At 33.8% G+C, this 27,296-nt stretch overlaps 2 protein-coding genes across 2 annotated transcripts in view; one reads left to right on the top strand and one right to left on the bottom strand.

Moving 5' to 3' along the window:
• Nucleotides 1–27,066, top strand: part of LOC134239527 (vesicle-associated membrane protein 8-like) — a 43,816-nt gene extending 16,750 nt beyond the window's left edge. Inside the window, exons 2-5 of the mRNA XM_062721699.1 lie at nucleotides 22,985–23,013; nucleotides 24,246–24,382; nucleotides 24,771–24,914; nucleotides 25,501–27,066. Of these exons, the coding sequence (XP_062577683.1) occupies nucleotides 23,012–23,013; nucleotides 24,246–24,382; nucleotides 24,771–24,914; nucleotides 25,501–25,574 (357 nt within the window). The 5' untranslated portion in view covers nucleotides 22,985–23,011 and the 3' untranslated portion in view covers nucleotides 25,575–27,066. The remainder of the gene's footprint in view (nucleotides 1–22,984; nucleotides 23,014–24,245; nucleotides 24,383–24,770; nucleotides 24,915–25,500) is intronic.
• LOC134239526 (importin-7-like) lies at nucleotides 1,299–22,729 on the bottom strand. Its single transcript, XM_062721698.1, has 28 exons — nucleotides 22,567–22,729; nucleotides 17,698–17,779; nucleotides 17,425–17,581; nucleotides 16,290–16,448; nucleotides 15,954–16,110; nucleotides 15,662–15,751; nucleotides 12,413–12,507; nucleotides 12,254–12,324; nucleotides 11,977–12,079; nucleotides 11,667–11,712; nucleotides 9,844–9,943; nucleotides 9,523–9,716; nucleotides 8,806–8,895; nucleotides 8,518–8,683; nucleotides 8,380–8,421; nucleotides 8,148–8,266; nucleotides 7,815–7,937; nucleotides 7,445–7,511; nucleotides 7,082–7,207; nucleotides 6,773–6,870; nucleotides 6,489–6,581; nucleotides 6,007–6,227; nucleotides 5,606–5,751; nucleotides 3,105–3,170; nucleotides 2,820–2,890; nucleotides 2,512–2,653; nucleotides 2,012–2,128; nucleotides 1,299–1,759 (listed from the first exon to the last, which is right to left on the bottom strand). Exons 1-28 carry the CDS (start codon nucleotides 22,648–22,650, stop codon nucleotides 1,680–1,682), a joined length of 3,105 nt encoding a protein of 1,034 aa, XP_062577682.1. The 5' UTR covers nucleotides 22,651–22,729; the 3' UTR covers nucleotides 1,299–1,679.
• Nucleotides 27,067–27,296: the final 230 nt, after the last annotated feature.

Below are 27,296 nucleotides of genomic sequence, written 5' to 3'. Positions count from 1 at the left end.
AAGCATTTTAGTGCTGCAGGAAGTTTGCTCAGAAATTAAATAACTTTAAATTATATTAAAGTATCTAGAATCCTTGGATTTTATAATACAATTAAAATAAAAATGAATTATCACCAGAAAAGGGAGGGATGGCATTTTCTTCCTACAACACTGGTGAATAAATACTGACAAATGATACCAAAGTCTACTTACAATGTATATAGAAATTGATAGTACCCACTTCAATTTAAACATTTTCACTATTTTAAATTTTCTAAAATTTTTCAGATTTTTTTTGCCAACAGTTTTTTTGAGCAACAAAATTAAAATAACACTTGAACATAAGATAATCATTATCTCAAAGAATTCGATACTTCAACTTTTTATATTGTTCTGACATGTCTGTATTTGAATTCTTTCATATCATCTTAACACTCAAAGATCTCACAAATTAACATTAGCATTTTTTCCAAGTGTTTAATTTCAACTAAGGGATTTATGTTAACTGCATGCATGCCAAATTTTATCACTATGTTTTACTATACAGTTATCAAGAACATTTGGAATGCAAAAACAAATGGTGGAACAAAAAATAAATAACAAAACAAAAAGATCCAGACCATCAGAAACATGTACAATACATGGAATTGGTTCAATTCATATGCATTGAATTCTCACTCGACGGTACTGTGCAATGGTTTTTCTGTTGCAAAGACTATATATAAATATAATATATATAATTATGTACAAGTACAATGAATTCCTTCGAGTTGCATGTATGTTTAAAACTTATTAACAGTCACAACTTTTAATCTCTGAAGTTTTCTCATGATAAAATTATACTCTACAATAGATAGTTTTCGATAGGCCTGAATTTAGCGAAAGTTACCTCCCGTTGGCCGCCATATTGGAGGTCGACTCAGTGGTTTTCCCTCTTTGTCTTACCAAGTTTAAGAAACTAAAGCAGAAATATTTGGTGGAAAATCTTTATCAAATAATTTTTCTTAAATAAAGGAGGCCTCCAAAAATTTATATACTTCAGAAAAATAATGATTTCTAATTCAGAATAGCAAATATAGAAATTTTAAATTGGTTGAACAATGAAGGAATATGAGCGTTTGGACCTCCAGTATGGCGGCCAACGGGAAGTAACTCTTGGTCAATCGAAAACTATCTATAGTCAGAATTTCAGTATTTTTCTCCCCATGTCCAGAAAAATCTGTCGTACAAATTAACATTTTACAATTTTCATGACAACACACAGCTGGTTTTAAAAGGTCAATCCTTTTTCTGCCCTGGTTTTCTTGTATGTTAATTGAATGCATAAATAAAAAGAACATAGCACTATTACAAATGAGGAAAACAGTAGCACTTTTTCAATAGCACGGATATAAAATGAAGCAAATGAAACAACCCGTTTTCTCAGTTTAGAACTGAAGTTTACATTACAAAGATGCATTTCACACAAAGCTTTGTCATAATTGGAAAAAAAATGGCATGAAAATCCGACTCAAAAGCCCATGCAAAGAAGTTTAAAACAGGGGGATCCAATGTTTTTTCTGTATTTATTACCGACACAATTCCTGAAGAATTCAGCTTTTTCCTGCCTTACATTAAGTTTGATACTGGCATTAAAATCTTTTTTTTTTCATCACATGGAAAAGATATGTATCAGGAATTATGTTGTAATTAAACTGTGGTTAAGATCCGAAATTGAAATTTGACGGCACACTAGTCTGGTGGAAAACATAGCCTCCTCTCTCTTCAATCTTCTTTGACTCTATAAAAGATAAAGCAAAGGTGAATCCTTACATCTGTGTAACAATTAATTCACAATTGTACCAAAACTGAAGGAGGAATAGCACATTTACAATACTTTTAGTAGTCTGTAACACTAGGTTTGATGTGATTAACTACATGTATGTTGGGCCTGTGTTTTTCTCTTCTACTTTTACAGAATATATTTCTCTTGTAATAAAGTCTTAGCTGTTTTCTATTGTAATTAGGAGATTAGTTTGTCAGATTGACTTACCAGCAGCTGCTCTCCTCTGTTCCGCCAGCTTGAAGACCTCCTCCACCTCTTTTCTCTGTTCCTCGGTTAACTGACTGATCAGGGAGTTATACCAGTTAGGGTCATTTCCCTGGAGGTCTGAAATGTTACATTAAATTTACAGAAAGAAGTGAAATAGCACTCATTGCAACAATATTGACAATATGGTCAGTCTACACTTGACTGCATCATGGTACTGATTAAGCACACCTATAAGTACATGTATTACTTTGTATAGACAAATATTCAACCCTGTTTAATCTATCTCTTCTTTTTTTTACCCTTTCACCCTTGTCATCAGTGAGGAAAAATACATGGGCAAATTTGAAAAGGGTGAAATTTCTTGCAAGAGTGAAAGGCGAAAGTAATATGAAACAAAAATAGCCCTACATAACCAACACTTGGATGTCAAATATTGTCATTACAATGAGAATCTTCCATTAATGATCAACTACAGTAAAGCCCCTACAGGAAGTACGTACTTGACAGAACGGTTTTGAAGATCATGTACTCGTCTACAGGACAGTTGTCCTCGTCCAGTGGCGTCTGATAACTCTCCAGTGCCGTCTCCTCCGTCCCGTCGTCGGTGTACTCACCATCACTATCATCATCTTCATTGTTAGCCTAGAAAAACCATAGTGGAATCATTGTGAGGATGGTCTTATATAACATTAAGAATTCTTCTCGGATTCATACAGCATATGTAAAGCTTACATTGCTGTGGCAATAATTTAAATTTTCTCTAACAATGTTAACTTTCTGATTTTTCTATATACAATGTTTTACTCACTGCTTTTTCTAATTTTTCTATATATTGAGCTCCTTCCTCGTCTATCTCATCTTCTGAGCTCGCGAGTTCCTCTGAAATAACAACAAAGCTGCACTGTTGAATCTTGTAGAGTCATTTAGTTATAGATAGCATTTCATCAGGTTCTAAACCACTATCTAAATGTTCTTATGATGCAAATCATGTGTGTATTTATTTAAGATGGATTTCAATTTCAGAAGTTATGAAACAAGTAACAAGTAAATATCATGCTTCTACAATATATTGTCATCAGTGAAGTCTTCTTACCATTGACTTCATCATCTTCATCCTCATCTTCATCATCACTGTCCTCATTTTCCTCCTGAGCTTTGCCTGGCAACAAAAAAGCCATATAACAACACATTTACATTTTGGGTTTTTTTCCCCAATTCATTACCACACACCGACATACAGATCCATAATTCATAGAAAGTGTTTAAGGATACACCAAAGGCTTTTTTCAAGATTTTTGTCAATTTTGAGATTTTTGGCTAAGAAAAGGATGCTAATCACTGCTTTATAATGCATGAAAAATTCTTGATGATTGTTAAATGGTTTTCTAATTATTTAACTATAATCAAACATAAACACCACCTCATGTGAATGTGCCGTTATTGAAGCTTCTGATTCGATCTGTGACTGCCTGCTCCTGACTGGAGCAATAAATCACTGTGACCACTTGGGGAATTCTTCACTAGCAACACAGAGGTTATCGGTAATAAAACTGCAGGGACTCTAGATTTAGGGAAGGAGATCTAACAGGTCACTAATGACCGTGAAATAGGAGGTGGGGCCTAGCTCTTGCCATTTTGCCGGGAAATCTTTTTGATTCAAAATTGAACCTATTTTACTTAATTAAAGCACCTAAATATAGAAAAGAACCTCCCATTCTTTAGGGCTGAAACGATTCACCGAAATATCGATATTGTTCGATATGAGTGCTCGGTTCAATGTTCGATTCACCATCTTGATTTTCGGTTCGATACGTTTTTTTATAATCGGGTTTGGTTAACTCTTTGAAATAGATCGGGTTCGACCTTATTTTAACAGTTTGACACACACGAGGGAGAAAACTGGCTACGGTAAAGTTTCAGAGTAGGCTGCCTCTGCTATTACTTATACGAATAAAGTGTTCTTAATCAACAGAACCACAAGTATCAGAGATGTGCAATTAACAAATTAAGTAAATTCGGGCTAGTAAAAATTATAACTACGCATGTAATACATGAAAAGTACAACCAGTATTTTACTCCTTTTTTGCTATCAAATTCCCAACCAGTGAATATTTTCCAGGCAGCATGCTCATACTGTCAATAAATCTCCATAATTTTCTCTATTCTGCAGTACTTCCTGACTTATTTACTTCCAAAAACGGTCGTTTTTTTCCTAATCCGAATTTCCTCCGTTTATTGTAAATACATGCAGATATCTCATTAAATTATTTACGATCACTTAATCAACTGAAAGATCAGTGTGATTCACATGAAATATATTTCTAGTGTATTTAAGGATTTAATATGAAAATAAAATGAATTTGTTGTAATTCTAAATGAGCTAGTGCAAAATAATCAGAAAGGAAAGATCTTCAGATATTTTGTTTAAATTCATTTTTATTTTCTGTCATAATCATTAATTGTATATGATTTAATTTTAATAGTGAGAATAACATTTTAATTTTCAAAAAGAATGACCTTAGTACCCTAACTTTTTCAATGATTAATTTTTTTTCAACATTAGTTTTATTTTAATTTTTGTCCCTATATCTGGGCTAGTAACTTTTTACTTGGGGCTAGTAACTTTATTGCTGCCACTAGCCCGTGGGCTAGTACTTGAATTTTTAAATTGCATACCCCTGGTAGTATATTTTTATTGTATCACCACCTTTTACTCTTTGTTTTTGAAATCTGAATACGTTTTCTAAACTTTTCTTTAACCTTATGAGTAGTTTCACTCTTAAATTGTATCGTATTGAAAAAATTGAATTGTGACACAAGTATTGCAATACGTATCGTATCGTGGAGGGGGCGTATCGTTTCAGCCCTACCATTCTTGTGAATATGCATAGGAAATATGGATAAGTGACAGGTATCCAAAGCTGAATCTCCAAGGTGTCATATATTTCTAGCTTTACAGACTTTGTTGTGTAATGGGTTTTTGCCCTCTACTGTAAAGTAATATTGACAGTTGGTGGTATTATTTCAAAGGATTCAGCTTCCTTATTTATTGACCAATTTCTCTGAAAACTGGCTAGATTGTGTCTCAAATGTGTGTTCACAATACCGTATCTCAGATTTTTGATATCTTGCTTAGTTCTTGAATTATTGGGGGAAGTGTAGAATTGGGCTAATAAATTAGTAACATTGATGGACAAATGGATGTAACTTTTGAACTAGAAGATTTATCAAAAATCTGAGATAAGGTTTTTAAGTTCAATCTTTAATCTACCTTGAGGCAAAATTATGACTTTGAAAGGTGGAATATGAAAAAGTTGATTTATAAAATACAAATGCACTAACATTTACATTAAAATATTAATTATTTTTTAATAAAATAAAAATGAAAGTTTACATTAGGATCATTAAATAGTAAATTTAACAAGCTTTCAAATGATATATACTTTTAATATGTTATCTTTGATAATGAAAGAATTACAAGCAAATTAAATTTTGCCCTTTGGAAACCTTTGGTGTATCCTTAAGAATAGGTTTTAATCATATTGATCTCCCATCAATATACATTAAAACCTATAGATAAATCAGTAAACTCACTTGCATACGCTCGTTTTAAGCCTTGGAACAATACAAGAGAAGCTGGCAAGATCTGAGGACCAACATGAGTTATTTCTTCAGGACGATTTCCAGCCATGTTAATTAACGAACATAAACCTAAAACACAGATTTTCCTGTCATGTAACCTGAAATCAAGAGAAAAGCTTTAATAACAAGTAAATCAACAATCACTGAACTGGTTGTTCTTCATTTGTGGAGGAAGTCGTCAGAGAAAAATATTAGAGTGATTAACATTTAAAATCATCCTCATCATTTTGTGCTTTTCATCATTCAACTTCCCCTTTTTATTTTATCAATGCCAATGAATCTGTTCTTTCTGTGTGAAGAAATATTTGCAAAACTTTTCTTACAAATAATTGAACTCTCTCAGAAACACTTACCCTAAGAAACAGTCTACATCATGAAGCCATTGTTTTAAGAATTGTTCTAATATAGATCCTGTGATATTGTCTATCTGTAACTTAGTTAAAGTGTCCAACAATAAGGGAGCGTTATAATACAGGGCCGCAATCACAACTTGTAAACACATTGTCCGTAATTCTGAGGTCAAAACTTCACGAGTCAATCTCTGTAACACAAGTTCTACGAAAGATGGCACAACCTACAAAGGGAAAAAAATAGATATTTTATCATTCTTGGTCTGACAAAAGATAAACCTTGGATAGAAATTCAATGTCACGTCACATTCCCAATATCAGTAAAAGTGAACATCTCCCTATCAATTAAAGGCACATCTTTCAAATTTTTTATACTATACTCTTTTTGGAATTCAAGCTAAAACACTATAAAAATATGTCTTGCTAAAAAATCCACTTGTACAGTTAAACAAATATCAATACTAGATTAGATGTAAACACTATACCTGATCCACTTGTCCTGGACATTGTAATAAAATAACCTCCAGTAATTTAGCAGCATGGCACTCAGCATCTTCTCCGATTTCTGCAGACATCACCTAATAACAAACCACTCAGATGTATAGCTTAACAATCTCTACTCTAAAGTGTTCATAGTTCTGAAAATGATTGTTAACAATCCATTCCCCTTATTACTACAATGGTCACCCATTATCATTGAATTCCATTTCCACTTTTGTTCGATTTATACCTAATTTTACTTTTGAACAAAAATTAATGTATAACATACCTGTTTACACATTTTGTATATGATTTGTATGTGTTCAGGATTGGAGAGGAAAGCAGGGGTATCCACTGTTATGTAGTTGTGAAGGGCTGGCATCATATCTAAAATCAGTAAATAAAGGTGAGTTTTTCATTCTTAAATGATTATCAAGCGGTTAAACGAAATATGCATGGACTGACCTCAGAAAAAAATTAGAGTGTCTGAGATAAAATCATGTGACATCAGATGTTGTTTTCATCATTAGTCCGTCCAGCCCACTTATTTGTCAGTTTTTTTTTTGTTTTTTTTTTTGGATACAACACCCACACTTACCTGTAAAGTAGTCAATGCCGTCCTTCTGGAACATCTCATACAACATACCAAACACCTGCCACATGTGATGGGACACCTGAGCACTGGTCAGACTGTAGATCAAAGATAACACCTCCTCATAGAAGTCTGAAAAATCAAATATAAAAGATCATAAAGATACATCATTATTAATGGGGACATGCTTTTGAGCATGATTTCATATACTTTTTTCCCATGAAGAAAAGTGAATCAAACTTGTTTTAATAAAGATACAACAGCACATGCATTTATGGAGAAAGCGATTCAAACATCTTGAGGCATTTCACTTGAAGTCCTTCTGTAGGAAAATAATCAAAATATGTATTATGTCAAAAAAATATTTACCCATTATATTTTTCTGAAGGATAACTCCTATAACATTTAATACAATTCCTTCCAACTGTGTCAAAATCTGAAAGGCAAAAAACATTAAGGTTGTCATCTAAGCTGTTGTTAATATAGAAGAAAAACACATATTAATTCCTTAAATAATCATCTTTACTACTGTATAGTGTACATGTATATAGATAATCCACTAAAAAGTCTCAGTGGTCAGAATTACATGTAAATACTTTTTAAAAAATAAAGAAGAAAAACACAAAAAACTTCAGTAAAGCTTTAGGCCTTTCATTCTATCATTTTTGAATGAAAGGCCTAAAGCTTTACTGAAGTTTTTCGTGTTTTTCTTCTTTATTTTAAGTGTACATATACATACCTCTTTTTGGTTTTCCATGACATTTAGAATGGTTTCCATGGTATTTAGGATACCAAGTGCAGTAATGGCCTTTTCTTCAGAACTGTCCATATCTGCCTCTATCACTTGAGCAAAAGTCTGAGCCTACAATTTGAATGAACCTTCTTGTACAAATTTTTAATTTAAGAATTATACAAACCTTATAAGCCAAAATCTGTCAGCATTACACACATCTGTCATATAAAGTGTACATTTAGCAAAGGAGAATGGTGTTAATTTTTACATTTTGTATGCAACTTATATATGAAAAATCAATTTTATCTTAATCATTTTGAGAATCTCAATAAGACTAACCAGATGGGTCATCATTTCGACAGCTAGTGGGGTGACCTCTTTGTCAAACGTTATCACAATTCTTTGCATCACACTGGTAAGGTCATCATTTTCCGTTTCTCGTATAACTTTCAACAGTTCTATAAAATCAAAACAAGTAAATAAGAGTTTATCCTTTTTTTAATCTAAAATGTGTCTTATTAGGAAAATACTTTATATTATATTCAGCATTTACGCTGAGAAAACAACTCACCTAAACAAATGGGTTTGACAAATGGTTGGATAAAATCTCTGGCTGCAAAAGAAAGCAAAAGTGATGATTAATTTTCCTCAACAACTGTCATCTGAGTAACAACCCTGTACATCAAGGTGATTTTTCTGGCCCCATTACCTTTCTCTTGCTCCACCAGAAGGACCTGCAGAGCCACAGCAGCCTCTACACGGACCGGGAGCTCTTTGTCTGAACACAAACTATTCCGCACCATCTCGAGAGCCGTCTTCAAGTTGTTCTCATTCTTAAACTTCAGCTCACAGAAATGCTTCAGCACCCAGGCAGCCTGCAATGTTATGAAAGCATATGAAAAGTATGCTGAAAAGAATTTAAAACAATCAAGTTTACATACCAAGATAAAAAATATTTCTAAAACAAAACGTACATGTATGTACAGCATATTCTTACCCTAGCTCTCAGGAAGCCGTGTTCACTGTTGAATTCTGGGAAAACGTGTGTAGCCAACAACATTTCTGCCTGATCTTTGTATATTTTTCTCTTCAAAGCAAGGTTAAAGATGAATAGGAATTTAGTATTCTGTACTCAATTAAGAAACACAATTTCTACTAGCATTTAGGCTTTCAATCTAGCCATCTGTCAGCTGGAAATATTTTCACATAAAAACACCAAAAATTAGTTATAAACAAACGATTAGTCAACATTATTAAAATTTCAAATACATGTATTTTTTCCCAAGATGTAACAAAAGAAGTCAAATATATAAAATACAATCAGAACTAAACAGAAATAAACAAGAAGGAATCTGTGTAACACCAGTTCAGCTTTTTTACCAAAGAATTCCTAGGCTTTCTTATACCCAGGAAGCGGGTATGGTTGCCCTAAAATTCCCAAGACAATTTGCATTCAAACAATAAATCATTGTACAGTTTTTCCCATAAATACAAAACATGTTTTTTAACTGAAAATGACAAGGAATTATTTTGAAAACCGATTCAGAAAAAAATTAGAGTGTTTGACATGATTTAATCATCAGTATCAGTCAACATTTTCATCATCCGCTAGTTCTCAAAAGAATTCCTTCATTAGTCAATATAAATAAACAACAATTTACACTGATCACATATTTACTCAAACACCAGAAAATCAACTTTCCCACTGTCTCACCTTCAGAAGAACCTCTGCCACCGCTCCGATCATGTGAAGAGCTCCATCTTTCTGTCTAGGGTTGACCTGTGGTTGAGTTAGCACCTGCATACAGAATCCCATGGCCTTCTGTAACACCTCCTTACGCTTAGAGGCAGCAGAATAAAACAGGGTCTGAGCAGCAATGACTGGGGACAGGAAATCCTCAAATACATCTACAAAGATAGAGAGCTTGTCAAGGTTTTGTGATTTCCGAACTCCACTTGAACCGTTGACAAATGTGTGGAGTTCCAAAATCACCAAAACTTGCCAATGTAAAGATGATACACTCTGAGGACTTACCATACTTGATTCTGATGTACTCCTGGGGATCCGTGTTCCAAAGCTCATCATCCTCGTCGCTGTGACACATCAGAGGGAATATCACCTCCTGTACTAGGGCCTGCCAGGAAAAGTACATATCATGAAAACGATCTTCACATTGATTTAAACTTACGTTAACATGCATTTCTAATGCACTCCTGTATACTGAATTTAAAACCACAAAGTCATAGGACTAAATGGGAGTTATGATCAGTAAGATTGATCTAGCACTTGTACGAACTTAGCAGATCATAAACATCTCTGCCAGCAGATAAAGTGCTGAAAGGACATGCAGCAGGTAAAAATTAATTTTCTTATTGGCATTTCCAAGTTTGCTTGTCAGACTTCATTCAACTATTTTTGTTCCAAGTTTCTTTATCAAGCAAAATTGAGTCCCGCATCATATATCAATATTTACATTTGCTGATGTCTTTCCTTATATAACAATGCTAATAAAATTGAAATTCAATTTTCAATGACATGCAGTTGGTCACATGATCAGACATTCTTGCGTACGGAAAGCAAACTGCACAAGCAATTTGGAAAGTTCTGACTGTGACGTCACATGACGTCGTAGATACGTTACATTGCATTTCAAAATCAAAGTCGGATTAATGCCTGTATTTCTTTGTAACATGAATAAAAACGTAAAATATAAATAAAAGAAATAAAATATCAGTTTTTAGAGTTTCATTGGGTTATGACATGAAGTCGGTACGTGATCAAATCTACTATAATGCCCATCGGGCATTATAGAATTTAATCACATACCGACTTCATATCATAACCCAATGAAACTCTAAAAACGATATCTTATTTCTTAAATAACATTTTTCCAAATCTATTAAGTCTTGAAAAGGTCTGGAAAATGTCACTTATGTGCATGCTATGTGAAATCAGTTATTTTAAGATGGGGGTGGGGTGGGGTTGTGAAATTTATAATTCAGGATATCTCTTTTAACTCATTGCCCAATTACCTCACCCATTCTTAAGTCTATACTCCATGCAGTTACACAGGTGTATGTGAATATGAATACATGTACATCATGAAATTTCAGTCAAGAAACCGTTCCGTGAGCCAGTATATCTAATAAGCATACTTATGACATGTTTGCAGACTTTGTAAAAAGCTACATTAACATATACAGTAACATCATAAAAAACAATTTAATAGGTTCAGTTTATCAGAAACATTAAGAACAATTAAACTCTCAGCTGTATACTGAATTTAAAACCACCAAGTCAGGGTGACAAAGTGGGAGTTATGATCAGTAAGATTATTCTAGCACTTGTTTGATAATAGCAGATACAGATTGTCTCTGCCAGCATATTTAAATGTGCAGCAACCATACACACAAAGCATGTATGAAATATGCATCAAAACTGGTCCTCAAACATATACAGGGATTTTCCACTGCCCCGTGTAGGGCCGAATATGGGCCCCATTCCCAATTGCAAAATCCCTCCATTTTTCCCAAAAATGAACAGCCTGTGTTTAATTTTTTAAGAATTCATGTAAAACAAACATGGTCAGGTTTGAACTCTTAATGAAATGAACATAATTTTTGGAGACTTTGCTAAAACTTTATGATAGATCTATTTTCTGAAGTAAAGTTCTGAATAATGAAGTAAAAAATCAATTTTAATTATCACAAGTGTTAATTTATTAAAATACATCTTGCTATAAAATTTCCCAAAAAGTTGTAAAATGTCGTAAATTTCCCAATGGTAAGGGCCTGGGCCCCATTCCCAAAATGGTGTGGAAAATCCCTGATATAGGATATTTCTTTCCATAAACTCACCTGCATGTGTGGTTTCATGAACTTCCAACTGAATGCATGACTAACCCTATAAATAAAGTATATGCATTAGTAACCAGAGTGATGCTCATGCTATTATACAAGTTTATAATTCAAATTTAAATAAAAAGCAGTAATGCAATGCAATTTCATGATTCAATGTAATGATAGTCCAAAAGTGCAATACATTATTAATTCTCCATTCTGCATGTAACCCACCCACTCCCACCCTCTGTCCTGGCTTTTAACAAAATGTATGCTTTATGTGAAGTACAAGCACAAAGAAGTTGATAATAAATTTTTTGTTCCTTACCCCTGGTTGAGATAGTTGATAGACTGTTGAAGAACTCTTGGGGCTACATATGCTTTCTGTCTGTACTGGTCCAGTACCTTGAACAATACTTGTATGATTCCTCCTGAAAGTTGATGAAGAGAGATTAGTATCTGTGAAAAGTGTATACAAGTATAAGCAACTAAATCAGTTTGCATGCATAGAAATTAGTTTTGTGAAAAGTAAGTAATTAGAAAAATTTGAATGTTATCTGACAGAAAATTAGTTCACAATCAAAGATATCTTAAAATGTTCATACCAGAGAAAGCTTTAAGGTACCACTCTGCAAACTGATTGTATTCTTTAGTGACATTTCCAGGACTTCCATACCTAAAAAATAATTCAAGTAAGGGTAAAAAATGTCAATGCATCCAGTTTAAGTTCTGTGAGAGTTCATAAAGATAATGTGTTTCAATACCTCTCAAACACTCGGGCCAGGATGTGAACTGCCCATTTCTTGACCTTCCACCATGCCAATTCTGGTCTATCCTCTACATCTATTTGATTGGTTTGCTTTATAAATGACAAAGAAAAACTGGCTTTATCATAGTCTGTGACCTAAATCTCCTACAGCCTTGGTGAATAATTTTTATGTATGTCGCCATCCTTTTATACCAGCTACTAGTACATAATAGCTAGGAGTTAAAAAAAGTACGTAAGGGTTGCCCGCAACCCTGTGTCTCGCCTGCTGTCGCTGTGGTTAGTAAGAAATGATTGTCTGATAAACTGAAGCATTTATTGACATTTCAGAAGGAATAACTCAAAAAGTGGATCGAGTCATTTTGCTGGTTTTTAAAGAGATATTGTCATGGACTTAATAAGAACTGTAAAACGTTTCTATCTGGACTGACTATAGGTATATTTTATATGGATTTAATATATAACTTTTGCATACTGATGAACACAACATGTATCCACTGACAAATTATCATGCCACTATAAGTTATAGTTGCTGAGATATGGACCTCCACCATAAATTTATGCAAAGTCACTCATGCGGAAAAATGTAGGTCAAGATGACCTAATTCTGGTACAGGCGTTTGTGGTTACCCATGATGTATCCACTGACTAACTATCATGCCACTATAAGTTATAGTTGCTGAAATATGAACCTCCATTATCAATTTAACCAAAGTCATTCATGCAGAAAAATGTAGGTCAAAATGACCTAATTCTGGTACTGATGTTGTTGGTTACTTATAACCTGTACAATGACAAATCATCATGCCATTATAAGTTATAGATGCTGAGATATGGACCTCCACCAAAAATTTAACCAAAGTCACTCATGCAGAAAAATGTAGGTCAAGATGACCTAATTCTGGTACTGACGTTTGTGGTTACCCATGATGTATCCACTGACTAATTATCATATCCCTATAACTTATAGTTGCTGGAATATAGGTCTTCACCATAAATTATCATGAAAAAACTAAGTCCAACTTAAGGAAAAAATACGGAAAAATTTGAATTTTTTTTTTCAAAATCATACTTGGGATATAAATTTTTATCCATACTGAATATTGTGTCCAAATTTCAAGAAGACTGAATAAAATTTGAGAAAGTTATTGCAGTTTATAAAACTTTGACATTTGGGTTAACCAAAAGTTGGACGCCGACGACGACGACGACGACGACGGAATCTATGGTCGCTATGTCTCGCTTCGCGACATTCGTCGCAGGCGAGACAAAATTGAGTTTTTATGTCCTCATCCCCTTATACCAGCTACTAATACATAATAGCTGGGAGTTAAAAAATGAGTTCTCATCTTGCACCCTTTCATAAACAGTTTCCATGTAGAAAAACCATTATCAATTGAATGGTGCAAAATTTTCTGTTGATTTTTTTCTGAATTTAATATTCAAGTGTAATACAAAGACTCCACATTATTCAAACACTTTGAATAGTTTTCCTGATTCTCCCAATGACAAGCAACAAGATACAGTGATACAAATAATTTTAATGAGGTTTCATTTTTGTTGGTTTCATGGTATGAAGACACCAATGAATTTTAACCTTGAAATGTTAAAATTTCAAACTACAAAAGCATGTTTACTTCTACAACCACAAAATCAAACTATTCCTCAAACAATGAAAACTCTTCCCTTCCCCCCAAAAAAGAGATTTTACAGTTAAAGTAGCTTCAAATATACCGTAATTTTCGGATAATAGGTCGATACTTTTTTTCTCAGAACCGCTGGGGTCGCCCAATATACGAATTCGACCTTTCTAAGGCTCAAGTTTACGAAAAATGCCCCCAAATCAATAAAATTTTCATCAATTTCAAAGCAAATCTGTGCCACTTTCATAACTTTTTTCATTATTTTACGCGCCAGAAAAATTAATGCCCAGGTAAACAATAAAATATTTATTCTATAGCTTTTTTACAAAATAAATTCCATTAATTATCCGTTGATGACAAAGGAAAACAACATTGTTTCATCTATTAAATAATTCCTCAACGTATTATCCATTAACATCATGCGGTATCCATCTTGTGAAGTTAGGAAGTCGCTACCGTTTACTAAAAGTAAAACCGCAACCGTATCAAAATTTAAAATACGGAAAAATTTTCAAGATCACAACTGTAGTGTTTTTACCATTTATTAGTAGCGATAAATTGAAATAGTATATTAAATATTTTTTATTGTCTTAAGCAAAGAATTAGCAATAAATACAGGTGACAGAAATATAATTTACATTGAATTACCGGCATACAAAGATTGGCTTCTAACAGAATTTTAATTGTCTGAAAGATAAAGGGATTTACACTGTGTACACAAAGGTGTAACACCTGTGTTCAGTTGGTTTAAATGCCTGCGGGGCATGATTATAACAAACCCACGTGCCGTTATAGGGTATTAGTGTTACACATCATTGAACAAACAAAGCCGTGAAATTCATGTTGACAGTCAAATTGTGAATGTACTCTCAATTAAATTTATAAATTAAACTTATTAGAGTGTTAATATAATTTCAATTCTTTACTGTTGCTTGATATATACATTCAATGGTCATTTGCGTGTTTTAGCGAATCCCTGGAGAAGAAAAATAAAAATGGCGGACATCGAAGTAATTGTCGTCCATCGGTAAATAATGTCTGCATGAATAAAGTTAACAGGAATGTGTCCAAGTTGTTCTGAAATCGGAATTACTATTCTTTGGTCTCGGGTATTTCCCGAATATTATAGCTGTAAAATAATAATGTTTTTACGTGTTATTTATGCCTTTGATTTAACAACGGTGTGAAACTACGGAGGCATTGAACAGGCAAGTTGGAAAAAAAATAAGTAGTAACACAATTCAAAGAAGTTTTAACTACTTTAAAAAAAAAAAACTTTATTTAAATTCTGTACTCATTAAAATACCTGTTTAATTTCTTGATACATTTATGTCACGGAATAACCCCGGTAATTCTAGGGGTTTACCTGTTCTGATACGTTGTATCTGCGTAAGAATCTTTAGAAAACGGGAAACAAAGCCTCGTCCTATATAGTAAGTTCGTCCTATCTTAGGATTTTTCAAAAATTAAGGCTGAAAATGAGCCTTTCGACCTATATACCCCATCGACCTATAACCCAAAAATTACGGTAGTAAAAAATCACTAATTTAAGGGTAAAATACACATGTTAATCATCTTGTTCTAAGAGTAACCTTTCTCCATACCTCAGGAACTGGTCTGTCTACTATCTGTCTGACTACTTCCATCCACTGCGTGAAAACCTCGCGTGTCAAAACTTCTAGGGGGAGATAATTCTTCAAAACAAAAATATAACCTTTAACAACAAAATGAACCTTTATTGAAACCCATTACATCAATTTATAAACATTTACCGATATTGAAAGTTTGAATAGAGAAAAAAATCTTTAAAAATACTTTCTTGATTTAAACAAAGATATGTTTTTCTTGGTTTAAACAAAGATATACTTAAGGAAATATACTTATTCATAGAAATACCTGAATGAATGCATAAAAGACTTTAAGTATTTGTTTCTGTAGAAGCACTGAATACTCTGATTCGTCTGGCATGAGGCTGACGAGGCGCTGATACACCATCGGTAAAATCACTCCCATAGCATCATCCAGGATTTTCCTCTCATCAGGTCTCTTGTACCTAAAGTGAAAAAAACCAAACTTTATTTCAAAGCTCATACAAGACAATATAATTATTATACAAGTAAAAGTTAGTCATACGATCTGCTTTCCACTTAGAACCACAAATTACCAAATAAAAGATCAGTATTGGCCTTCAATATTAATAAAGTGGTAAAACCTTGTCAAATCAGAACTTACTCATAGACTTTGACCATTTGATACAAGCACATTAATGCCCCCATCCATGTTACATGGTTATCTGACTGGATGTACAGCAAGATCTTCTCTGGAACATTGGGCCAACGTCCTGGATAATCATGCTTTATCATGTGACTGATGCAAACACACAGCTGAACTCTGAAAACAAACATGAGAAAATGCTACATTTTAGTTTTCTCACTGTAAATGTTCTATCAAAATAACATACTTCTGGCTTTATTCATATATGAATTCTTTTTAACATGTTGAAACATACCAGCACAATGAATATATGCAACAATGATATTATGCATGATTCCTAGCTACATCACCAGAACATTAATGCTGATGTACGAACAAGTCACAAACGGATAGCTTTCAGAAACCTTGACACAACATTAATATTTTTCAGAAATCTATCTGTCTACAATTGGGACAGGATAGTCATCTTTATGAACATATTTTTGTATTTTGAGTGCTTGATGATTTTCTGACATTTTTTCTTTAATGATTTTCTGAGAGTTTTTCTTAAATGACAAAGAGCATAGATGATGCCCAACACTGACCTGAATGGATAGAGGGGGTAGATAATCCATAATAACTTACCTGGCTGGATGAAGAGCATGGACGATGTGGATAGTAAGTAACTCACCTGCGTGAGTTAAAATGGATAATAGGCCATAATAAATAAATTGCTAGATTCTCATCCGAATTTTTTTAAAAATCGAGGCGGGCGGGCGGCTTTTATTTTATATTTTTTATTTCTTCAATTTTGCAGATTTTTTATTGACCTGGTCAATCGGTGTAATTTTATCTTCAATAACCGAATAAAAGTTATAGTAAAGGTTCAATTATCTCTTACTTCACATCATCACCAATCTTTTTCAACCAATGTCCCTTGTTTAAAATATATACGCATGTATTATAGCAATTACCATCTTTTCAGCTGTCAAAATCATGTCCATTTTCGCGGGATTTAAAACGAAAGTAGAATGGTAGATGAATACCGATCCTGATCAGAATTAAGACGAAGCAAAACAGTAATAAAAAAATCGAGGCGGGGGTATAAAATCGGGGCGGGTGGGGATGAGAATCTAGGAATAATTTTATTATGGCCATATTAATAGTAATTTACCTGACTGGATCAGGAGCCTGGATGATGGCCTCAATTATGTGTTCTCGTACTGCAGCTCTGTCATGTTCATGGATAGAAAATGGTACTGGGTCCCCCGGCTTCTCTACCTCACGATCTTGCCAAAACTGGGTCACCATGTTTTTCAAATAAATGACACCTGCAATATTTGTTTTAAAGTTCACCTATATGAATTAAAACTTTATTGGTCAAGCACATTCTTCAAAACATGCTGCTTTTAATCCATTTTGGTCATTTGTCCAATAAGAGGTTTACCTGCTTGTCTGACAGGCATATCCAGTTGCTCTGACATAATCGCTTGAAGTAAAATAGGACTGAATCCTATAATTTTATGAACCTACAATAAAAATTTTAAAATATGTAACAACACAAATTTAATTATTTTCTAGTAACCATTTTAATGGCATGAAGCCCTTCCCTCAAACTAAAGCTAGGTCTAAGGTGGACAAGACAGTAATGGGCCTTATAGTTTCTTAGTAATAGACCTGCATGTGGGTCAAATCCTCGTAAATCTGGCCACTCCTTTGCTAAAATTGTAGCATCTCATCTGAAACCTTGGCTTATACATCTCTGACTAATGTAGGGCATAGAAGAACATAGGAAAAAGAAAACTGCATCAAAAACCTTAACCTGGGCCCCCAATGCCTACATGAACACCAATGTCAAGGTTATCACATAAGCTCCCCAACAGTGGCAACTTCATTGAGGTGAGCTTATATTTGAATAAAAGGACGCTTTTAAAATATTATCTTCATCAGAAAAGAAGTCCACTATTTTAATAGGGCTTTCAAAATTTTGTTAAGTGAAGTGGTGAATATTTATACATCTCAAGAAGCTGTTTCAAGAATTTTTCAGAGGATTTCTTTTTTGCCAATTTTGAAATTGGAATCAGCAATTTCTTAACTCTTTCAACACTGAGTAACTTTTATCAAGCAACCCCAGTACACTGAGTAACTTGAGCCATTGTTAGAAAATTCACCTAACATATGAAACAAGAGGCCCATGGGCCACATCGCTCACCTGAGTAACTTGGGTGATGCAGATCTTTTTAAAAGATTTGTTCTATATATATTTCTATGTAAAACTTGGATTCCCCATTGTGGTCCCGCCCTATGCCCGAGGGTCATGATTTTAACAATTTAATATCTACACTACTCAAGGATGCTTCCACATAAGTTTCAGCTTTCCTGGCCTAGTGGTTCTTGAAAAGAAGATTTTAAAAGATTTGTTCAATAAATCTCTATGTAAAACTTGGATTCCCTATTGTGGCCCCGCCCTACCCCCGGGGGTCATGATTTTAACAATTTTATATCTACACTACCCAAGGATGCTCCCACATAAGTTTCAGCTTTCCTGGCCAAGTGGTTCTTGAGAAGAAGATTTTCAAAGATTTGTTCTATATATTTCTATGTAAAACTTGGATTCCCTATTGTGGCCCCGCCCTAACCTCGGGGGTCATGATTTTAACAATTTAATATCTACACTACTCAAGGATGCTTCCACATAAGTTTCAGCTTTCCTGGCCCAGGGGTTCTTGAGAAGAAGATTTTTAAAGAGTTGTTCTATATATTTCTATGTAAAACTTGGATTCCCTATTGTGGCCCCGCACTACCCCGGGGGTCATGATTTTAACAATTTAATATCTACACTACCCAAGAATGCTTCCACTTAAGTTTCAGCTTTCATGGCCCAGTGGTTCTTGAGAAGAAGATTTTTAAAAGATTTGTTCTATATATTTCTATGTAAAATTTGGATTCCCTATTGTGGCCCCGCCCTACCCCTGGGGGTCATGATTTTAACAATTTAATATCTACACTACCCAAGGATGCTCCCACATAAGTTTCAGCTTTCCTGGCCCAGTGGTTCTTGAGAAGAAGATTTTTAAAGATTTATTCTATATATTTCTAGGTAAAACTTGGATTCCCTATTGTGGCCCCGCCCTACCCCCGGGGGTCATGATTTTTACAATTTAATATCTACACTACCCAAGGATGCTTCCACATAAGTTTCAGCTTTCCTGGCCCAGTGGTTCTTGAGAAGAAGATTTTTAAAGATTTATTCTATATATTTCTATGTAAAACTTGGATTCCCTATTGTGGCCCCGCCCTAACCTCGGGGGTCATGATTTTAACAATTTAATATCTACACTACCCAAGGATGCTTCCAAATAAATTTCAGCTTTCCTGGCCCAGTGGTTCTTGAGAAGAAGATTTTTAAAGATTTGTTCTATATATTTCTATGTAAAACTTGGATTCCCTATTGTGGCCCCGCCCTACCCCCGGGGGTCATGATTTTAACAATTTAATATCTACACTACCCAAGGATGCTCCCACATAAGTTTCAGCTTTCCTGGCCTAGTGGTTCTTGAGAAGAAGATTTTTAAAGATTTATTCTATATATTTCTAGGTAAAACTTGGATTCACTATTGTGGCCCCGCCCTACCCCCGGGGGTCATGATTTTAACAATTTAAAATCTACACTACCCCAGGATGCTTCCACATAAATTTCAGCTTTTCTGGCCCAGTGGTTCTTGAGAAGAAGATTTTTTAATGACCCCACCCTATTTTCGTATTTTCTTGATTATCTCCCCTTGGAAGGGGTCTTGGCCCTTGATTTTAACAATTTAAATTCCCCTTCACCCAAGGATGCTTTGTACCAAGTTTGGTTAAAATTGGACCAGTGGTTCTTGAGAAGAAGTTGAAAATGTGAAAAGTTTACAGACGGACGGACGGACGGACGGACAGACAGACGGACGGACGGACGGACGACGGACACAATGTGATCAGAAAAGCTCACTTGAGCTTTCAGCTCAGGTGAGCTAAAAATACAATAACTTCTTTATTTATTAAAATATTTTAATAAAAGACACATCATAAGAAAGGTAAGACATTTTTCTTTTAGATGATACGAAATTTATATGCATTTAAAATTATTTAACAAGACAAAAGCGCCAATAAAAAAAAATATTTTGTATTTTAAATGATCTTATGTAATATTTTGATAAATTTGCTGCTATGAAGTTTCAAAATCACATATGTTCTTACCATCGTTTAAAAGAGAAATTATTCCCGATTAAAATGATATGTAACATGTCATTATTCTTTGAAAAAATATGTCCAAAAAATAAATAAATAAAAACATGGTGTTCTTGTATATTGAGAGAAGTCCGGGGCTTCGTAAACACGGTCCGTCTTGGAGCCTTCATAGTCCGATTCCAAGTCAAGTTTCTCCGACTACCTTTCACAACAATGTTTATTACGCATATCTTTAATGTCTATGAACGTTTCTAATGTCCAAATCCCCGTTTTTACTTGAGATTTCGTCGCCAGAAACATCGGACATTTCGATGTTTACCGCCATTTTGCAAGTTTCTTTGTTTCCTTTAAAATTCGTCTAATTTTCCTTTTTTTCCTGTGATTTTTGCCATGTGGTCCGCCATATTTGTTACAGGATGTTTATATCAAATTACCCATAATTCATAGCGAAGATTTTGCGCAGAGAATACTTTCTATTTCTAAGAATAAACATGTTGCTTTCAGTTTTGTATCTAAAACCTCCACAACGGTCTACCGTGTTGAAAGGAGAAATTTTATCAGACCGTTGTGGAGGTCTACAGTGTTGAAAGGGTTAATACCATTGTGCCATTGATGACTTACCTCCTACTGTCGCTTATACTCAGTATTTTTTTTTTGCCAATTACTAAAACTGGTTAAAAACAAAGCATGTTCAAGGCCAATACGGCAATAGGAATAACTCTTGTTAAATTCAAGTATATCAAAATCTATTTCATTGCAATAAAACCATAGGGCCTATACAATTTTTTTAACAACATTAGAAATGATCCATATTCTTTTTTTTTCAAATTTTCACCTGTGAATGCTCTAGAGGACCAAATGAATGCTTCTACACAAAAGGTCTTTTATTTAAGAAACTCTACAGCTCAGCAGTTCCAAACCATCAATACCAAGGCTTGCAGACTGTAATATTGATAGATTTCTGCCTCTTGATCCGATTTAATAATTTACAATATCTCTTATCATTTTCCTACTGTATTCTGCTGTACTTTGCAACCAAATGTACACCACCCCCCCTCAAAAAGAAAATAAATAACAGTAAATCCTTTTACATCATGTGAAAATCTGTTTCCAATTAGAATTCCAGAATGAAGAAATATATAGACACATTTTGTAATATCATTAGGGCTGTCACGGTTAACCGAAAACTCGGTTAACCGCTCCGAAATGGCATTCGGTTCGGTTCGAGTCAGGTTTTCCGGAATTCGGTTCGGTTTTTTTTATCTTTTATATAATACTAATTTGCTTGCAACACGCGTTGTGATTGGTTGTTTATTTCAATGAAGGTTTCTTTAACCAATGAAAATACAGGTAACATCGAAGACATTTAAACATGGCATACACATGTGGAAGGAAAACCAAATCACAAGTGTGGGAATACTTCACGTTTTGAATGTTTCAATTGTTTGAAACAAGATAACTCTAGTCAATAACTTTATCTTTTTATTTTAAACAAGAAGTTTAATACTTTGTTATTTTTTGTTACATTTAACAACTTGTTCTGTTGAATAAAATGGATAGAAATTTGTGTCGGCAAAATAGTACTTTCTCAATGTCCTTAATCCTTATTATCCTTTGATATATATAAAGATGTTTTATTTAAATTCTCAAAATGAAAACCGAACCGAAAAAACCGAAAACCGAGAATTTATTTTCTGAACCGAACCGAACCGAAAAATGTCTGAACCGTGGCAGCCCTAAATATCATACTAAGTTATTGAAGAAAATTAAAGATGTAAATGCATTTTTAGAGTACAAATTCACTGGCCAGTAAGCTTAATTTGTGATATTGAATTCCACAATCAATCACAATTTACCCATCACCACATGGTTTCAGCCTTAGTAATGTTGGCAAAGTGCCAAGCATATTCTACATATATTACAATTAATTGTAACATGTAATATATCATCAATTAAAAATATTTTGATTATAAAATCAATTTGTCATTTAAAGTACGGAGTTTTCATTCATCAATTTATTCAGCAGTTCTACATGTGCTCAATGACGTCTGCCATCTTGGATAACGTGTCTGACGAATGGATTACTTACCTCGGACAATTGTTTTTCAGCTTGTTCTCTTTGATTCGGGTCCAGTGTGGCCCTTAACACCTCTACAAGTTTTCCTGCATCCATTTTCCGCTATAAGAAGACGCTTAATCAACTTAATTTTGTGTTCGGAGGGACAATTTCTCCCTCAACCTAACCACATTTCAGTCGCGCCAAAGAGAGAGTATCCTCATGGATGTACCGGAAATCAATGAGCTATGTCGTAAAATTTATCTCGTAGATTTTACCATCTTTTTAGACCTACCTGAAATATTTAATAAAGTTAAAAGACATCTATATTTATTGAAAAAAAATTCCTGATACATCTAATATTTTTACAAATACATCAATGATTACTACATTTGAACTTTGACCTTAAACCTTACTTTCACTTTCTCTTATCACCCGACTGTTAATCATCAGTCATTTGTGTCAGTAGCCGCAGAATATGTAAGTATCACACGTGTTAGGTAACTTTATGCGAATTTTTTTCCTCTCTGATCTGGATCTAGGAAAAGTCTTTAACATCTGTTAGCTCTTTGATGAACAATAACTGACAAAAATAAGTACATTTTCTTGTCTGAGACTTGAGGCTGTGCTTCAGGAAGGTGCATTTTGTGTATTATGTGTTTTCTATGTCCGTCTTAACATACTGATAATTATATAAATCGAAAATCATTGAATTCTGCATTTTAAAAATGGATTCTAATGAACAAAAAAGAGCTCAAGAGAATGGTTGACACTCGCCGTACAAGAATCGGGGGCCAGCAGGGGACTACTGCCTCAGTTCACACATGAATTCCTCAATATCTATAATAAATCCCAGCTTCTGAACCAAATGTCCTCATTACTTAAGCACTGAAATTGAAAATATTAACGGAATAGCTAGGGCACAACGATTTCTGGCTATGTGAAGTGTAGAATGTGGTGTCATTGACTAAAAGTCTATAGAGACAATAAGTTTGGCACTTTTTGACTTCTGTATAATGAATGTTTAAATGATAAATGCTGCTGATTATGAAGATTTCACATTATTACTTCATACCCTTGATAACAAAGTTTGTAACATGATATACCAATTGTTTACATGTAAACAATCCAGAAAAAAATGTAACTACATGTGACAGAACGCACATGTAATCTTGCTTGTACTAAATAAATTCTTGATTTGGATGAAATCTTCTGCTGCAGTATTTTGCTGTGGTTCCATACAGTTAAAAAGTTCTGTCAAAATAGGATACTACATTTTATTAGGCTATCTTTAGGAAAATGTTTGATTGCCCTCTCCCGACTGACTGCATGGCTAAAAATGGCCCAAAGCGAAACTTTTCTTAACCTCTTGAAAGCAATTATTTTTTGTATGTTCTCGGAAAATAAAAAATATAATTAAAAAAAACAAGCATTGAATTGAATTTTTCTGAGAAAAAATTTCCTAACCTACTTTACCTACTGACCCAATATTTTCTGATTGAGTCCAGAGAGGGCAAACATACATAATGTTTAAAGTTGCATGGCCTTATATAACCTATTTAAAGACTGCAAAACATGTAGCCAATGCCAAAGTTTTAAAACCAAATAATGGACAAAAAAGTAAATTCTGGCAATCTGTAATACTTTCTCAGGGAATCTGTACTGAGTTTATGAAATCACTGTAGTAATTATTTTAATTTTCTCTGAATCAGGAGCAGAAGCCGAGATAGCAGGGATCGCCTTGATCATCTGGATGGGGAGGTGAGCGAGGTTACCTCCCTTCTAAAGGACAATGTTGATAAAGTGTTAAGAAGGGGCGACAAGCTAGATGATATCCAGCAGAAAGCAGGTACACACACACTCTCCCCCTCACTCTTTCCCTCTCTCTCAATCAATAATACTGTAAACCAACTTTTAATTGTGTGCGAGAAATTTTTGCAAGGTTCATGAGAGCCTTGTCTCTGTATCTATTAATAACAGATCCAAAAAGGACTTGATCACAAAAATTAATCGTCATAATCTAGTTAAAACCTGGTAAATCACGAAATAAAATCGTTGCAAATAAAAGTTGGTTTACAGTAAGTGCTTAGCAATGAAGCCTAGTATATTTTAAATGTAATTGCATGCCTCTTTGAAACATGGAACTCCCATGCCTCAAATTTTTCATTACGTGCGGTTTTTGAGACAATAAGCCGAAATGCTGCATGGATTGACAAATGATCAATCTTTAATTCCAGAGGACCTTGAGTCCAGCTCCGTTCAGTTCCAGAGAAGTTCCAGAAGTCTTCGGCGGAAAATGTGTTGTGCCAATATCAAGATGACCTTGATCTTAATCCTGGTTGTGTTTGTTATCATTGCAGTCATTGTGGTTATTGTACTAAGTAAGTTTTGGAATTACAAACTTCATTATCCCACACTTATTGGGGCCAAGAAAAGATTTTCAGTTTTCTGAAGTTTAAAAGATATCTAGGGTTAAATAAAGGGGTAACAATGTTTTAAACAGGATTTACACATGAATACATACTTTGAGCATGTAATTTCTTTTTTGTAATCATGTGGGAATATTTATAATGAAAGTGTCCATATGAAAAGTGTAGTTTTATTTTACGCTTCACATATATAAGAGTTAAGGCCCTTTGATGACAATAATTTATGAAACAGTTCCAGCTGTTAAGCTGGAGTTTGAGAAATCTTTTGGATTCAGATATTAACCATCTAGCATGATTAAAAAAATCATATATAATTCAGTTAGAATTAATTAACCAATTAAAATTATGAAGGTTAACTATATAATACAAGTTGCAATCAAGTACATGTACATTTGTTTACAAAATGGAAATACAAATATTGAATGTTTAAATTTGGGCTTTGTGTTATAGTGTATATCTGTATATTATGGAAATCAAATAAAATATGTTTGGTATGTGGTTGGTTAGTGTTTCAGAAATATATTTTATATCTTTTCAGTGACTGTGAAACCATGGGAACACTCAGACAGTGGTAATGATCACCATGGAAACAAGACACTGATGAATGGATAATCATTGACCTGAATCCATCAGTCCTCGGTGACTTCTTACTTAAAACAAGTCCCAGTGTACATTCCACCTGCTTATTATGTGATACTATGTTAGTGATACTCTCTGTGTGTTGTAGTGTTATGTGTCAATCAATGTCCCAGTGTTGTATGTATATAAATTAATATATAGAGAGAAAGGACTAAGTATTCTTAGTATAAAGTATCCTGTAAATGTATATTATTTTAATACATGTGGCTGTGTATTCTGTTTAGCGGTTTTGGCGGAAAGAAATGTCAGCTAATTCAAGTACAACGTGTCTTCCACACGTAGACATAAATAAGAACATTGAGAAATGGGCTAAATCAGATCTTCGCTAACTTGTTCCAAAATCAATTTCAGCCAAATATCGTACATGCTAATTATAATACATTTACTGTATATAGAGTACTAAATATTCTTACTTACTGTTTCTACATGTATTTAACTAACTAACTATTACTTCATTTACCGTATAAGCAGAATTTTTAGCGAAGGTTTGATTTTGGCAATTTTAGCGAGGGTGCCAAGATCGCTAAAATTGAATATCGCTAGAAATTAAATGCACTTTATTTGTAATAGCATCTTTAGTGTGCTTTTTAAAATCGCTGAAATTACATCTCGCTAAAAATAAAATACCAATTTTAAGGACAAATCGCAAAATTTGCGTCTAGCTAAAATTTCCACTTATACGGTATTTAAAATTTAAATATGTTAAAACTTTATAGAGTAAGGCAAAGTGATGTACAAGTCTAATGGGCTGGATATAATGTAAGTCAAATTCTGTTGTAATTAAGTTGTATCCTGTATTTATATATGTCACTCTATAATAATGAAGTATTTATACTAACTTAGTTTTCAGGGAAATTAGTATTGACATTTATAACAAACTCTTAGTCATAATGATCATGCATTTTTGAATGGTATATGGAAATATACATGAAATCAATGCAATGTATTGACATAAAGATAATGCATATATTAATTTTTAAATGAGTTATCACGAAACTGGCTTGAGAGATTCTGCATGGTCAATTCGTTGGAGCTTTAAAAGTTTAACTACTGCAGTTCAATGTTTATTGATACGGTCCCAGTGTATAGTGATGTTATACATGTAGAGTTCAAGAATGCATAAATCATTTCTTAGACCATCTTTAAAATAATGTTTGTTTGCCCTCTCCCGACGCAGAATGGGGGCAGGGGTGGAATTAACGTTTCCTGGAGGTTAAAAATTGTTTTGAATTGTGCCATTTTTAGCCAGTAGGGTAAGTGAGGAGAGGGCAAACAATTTTTTTTATAGGTGGGCTTATTTCTTCATATTATATATATTATGTGTAACTCATGTTTAAAGACAATGACAATTGTTATTTTGTGAAGTGCAATACCCAGTTCATAAATAATCTCAGTCTATGTATTGCTTCAAATTACTTATTTAAATTTGTTTTGTGACTATTAAAGACCATGTATGCATAAGGAATAGTTTTAGACTACTCATTGACAAGCAGTTATTGGTGTAAAATACAGTCAAAACTCATTATGTTTAATGCAATGTGACCCCACCCCCCAATTTGAGATATCTGAGAATTTGGGATATCCAGGGTGAAATGCTTGGAGAGTGAGAGGTTGGGATTTTCAAATCACCTAAACATATCCATGGTATTTAAGATATATCAGTGTTTAAGATACTGAAGATTAACTTTATTTGCA

Source organism: Saccostrea cucullata, unplaced genomic scaffold (assembly GCF_032062105.1).
Source record: "Saccostrea cucullata isolate Sc308-1 unplaced genomic scaffold, CSIRO_AGI_Scuc_v1 ctg3215, whole genome shotgun sequence".
NCBI lineage: Eukaryota > Metazoa > Mollusca > Bivalvia > Ostreida > Ostreidae > Saccostrea > Saccostrea cuccullata.
Note: the sequence above shows the minus strand (reverse complement) of the source record. Positions and strands in the feature narration are given on the sequence as shown.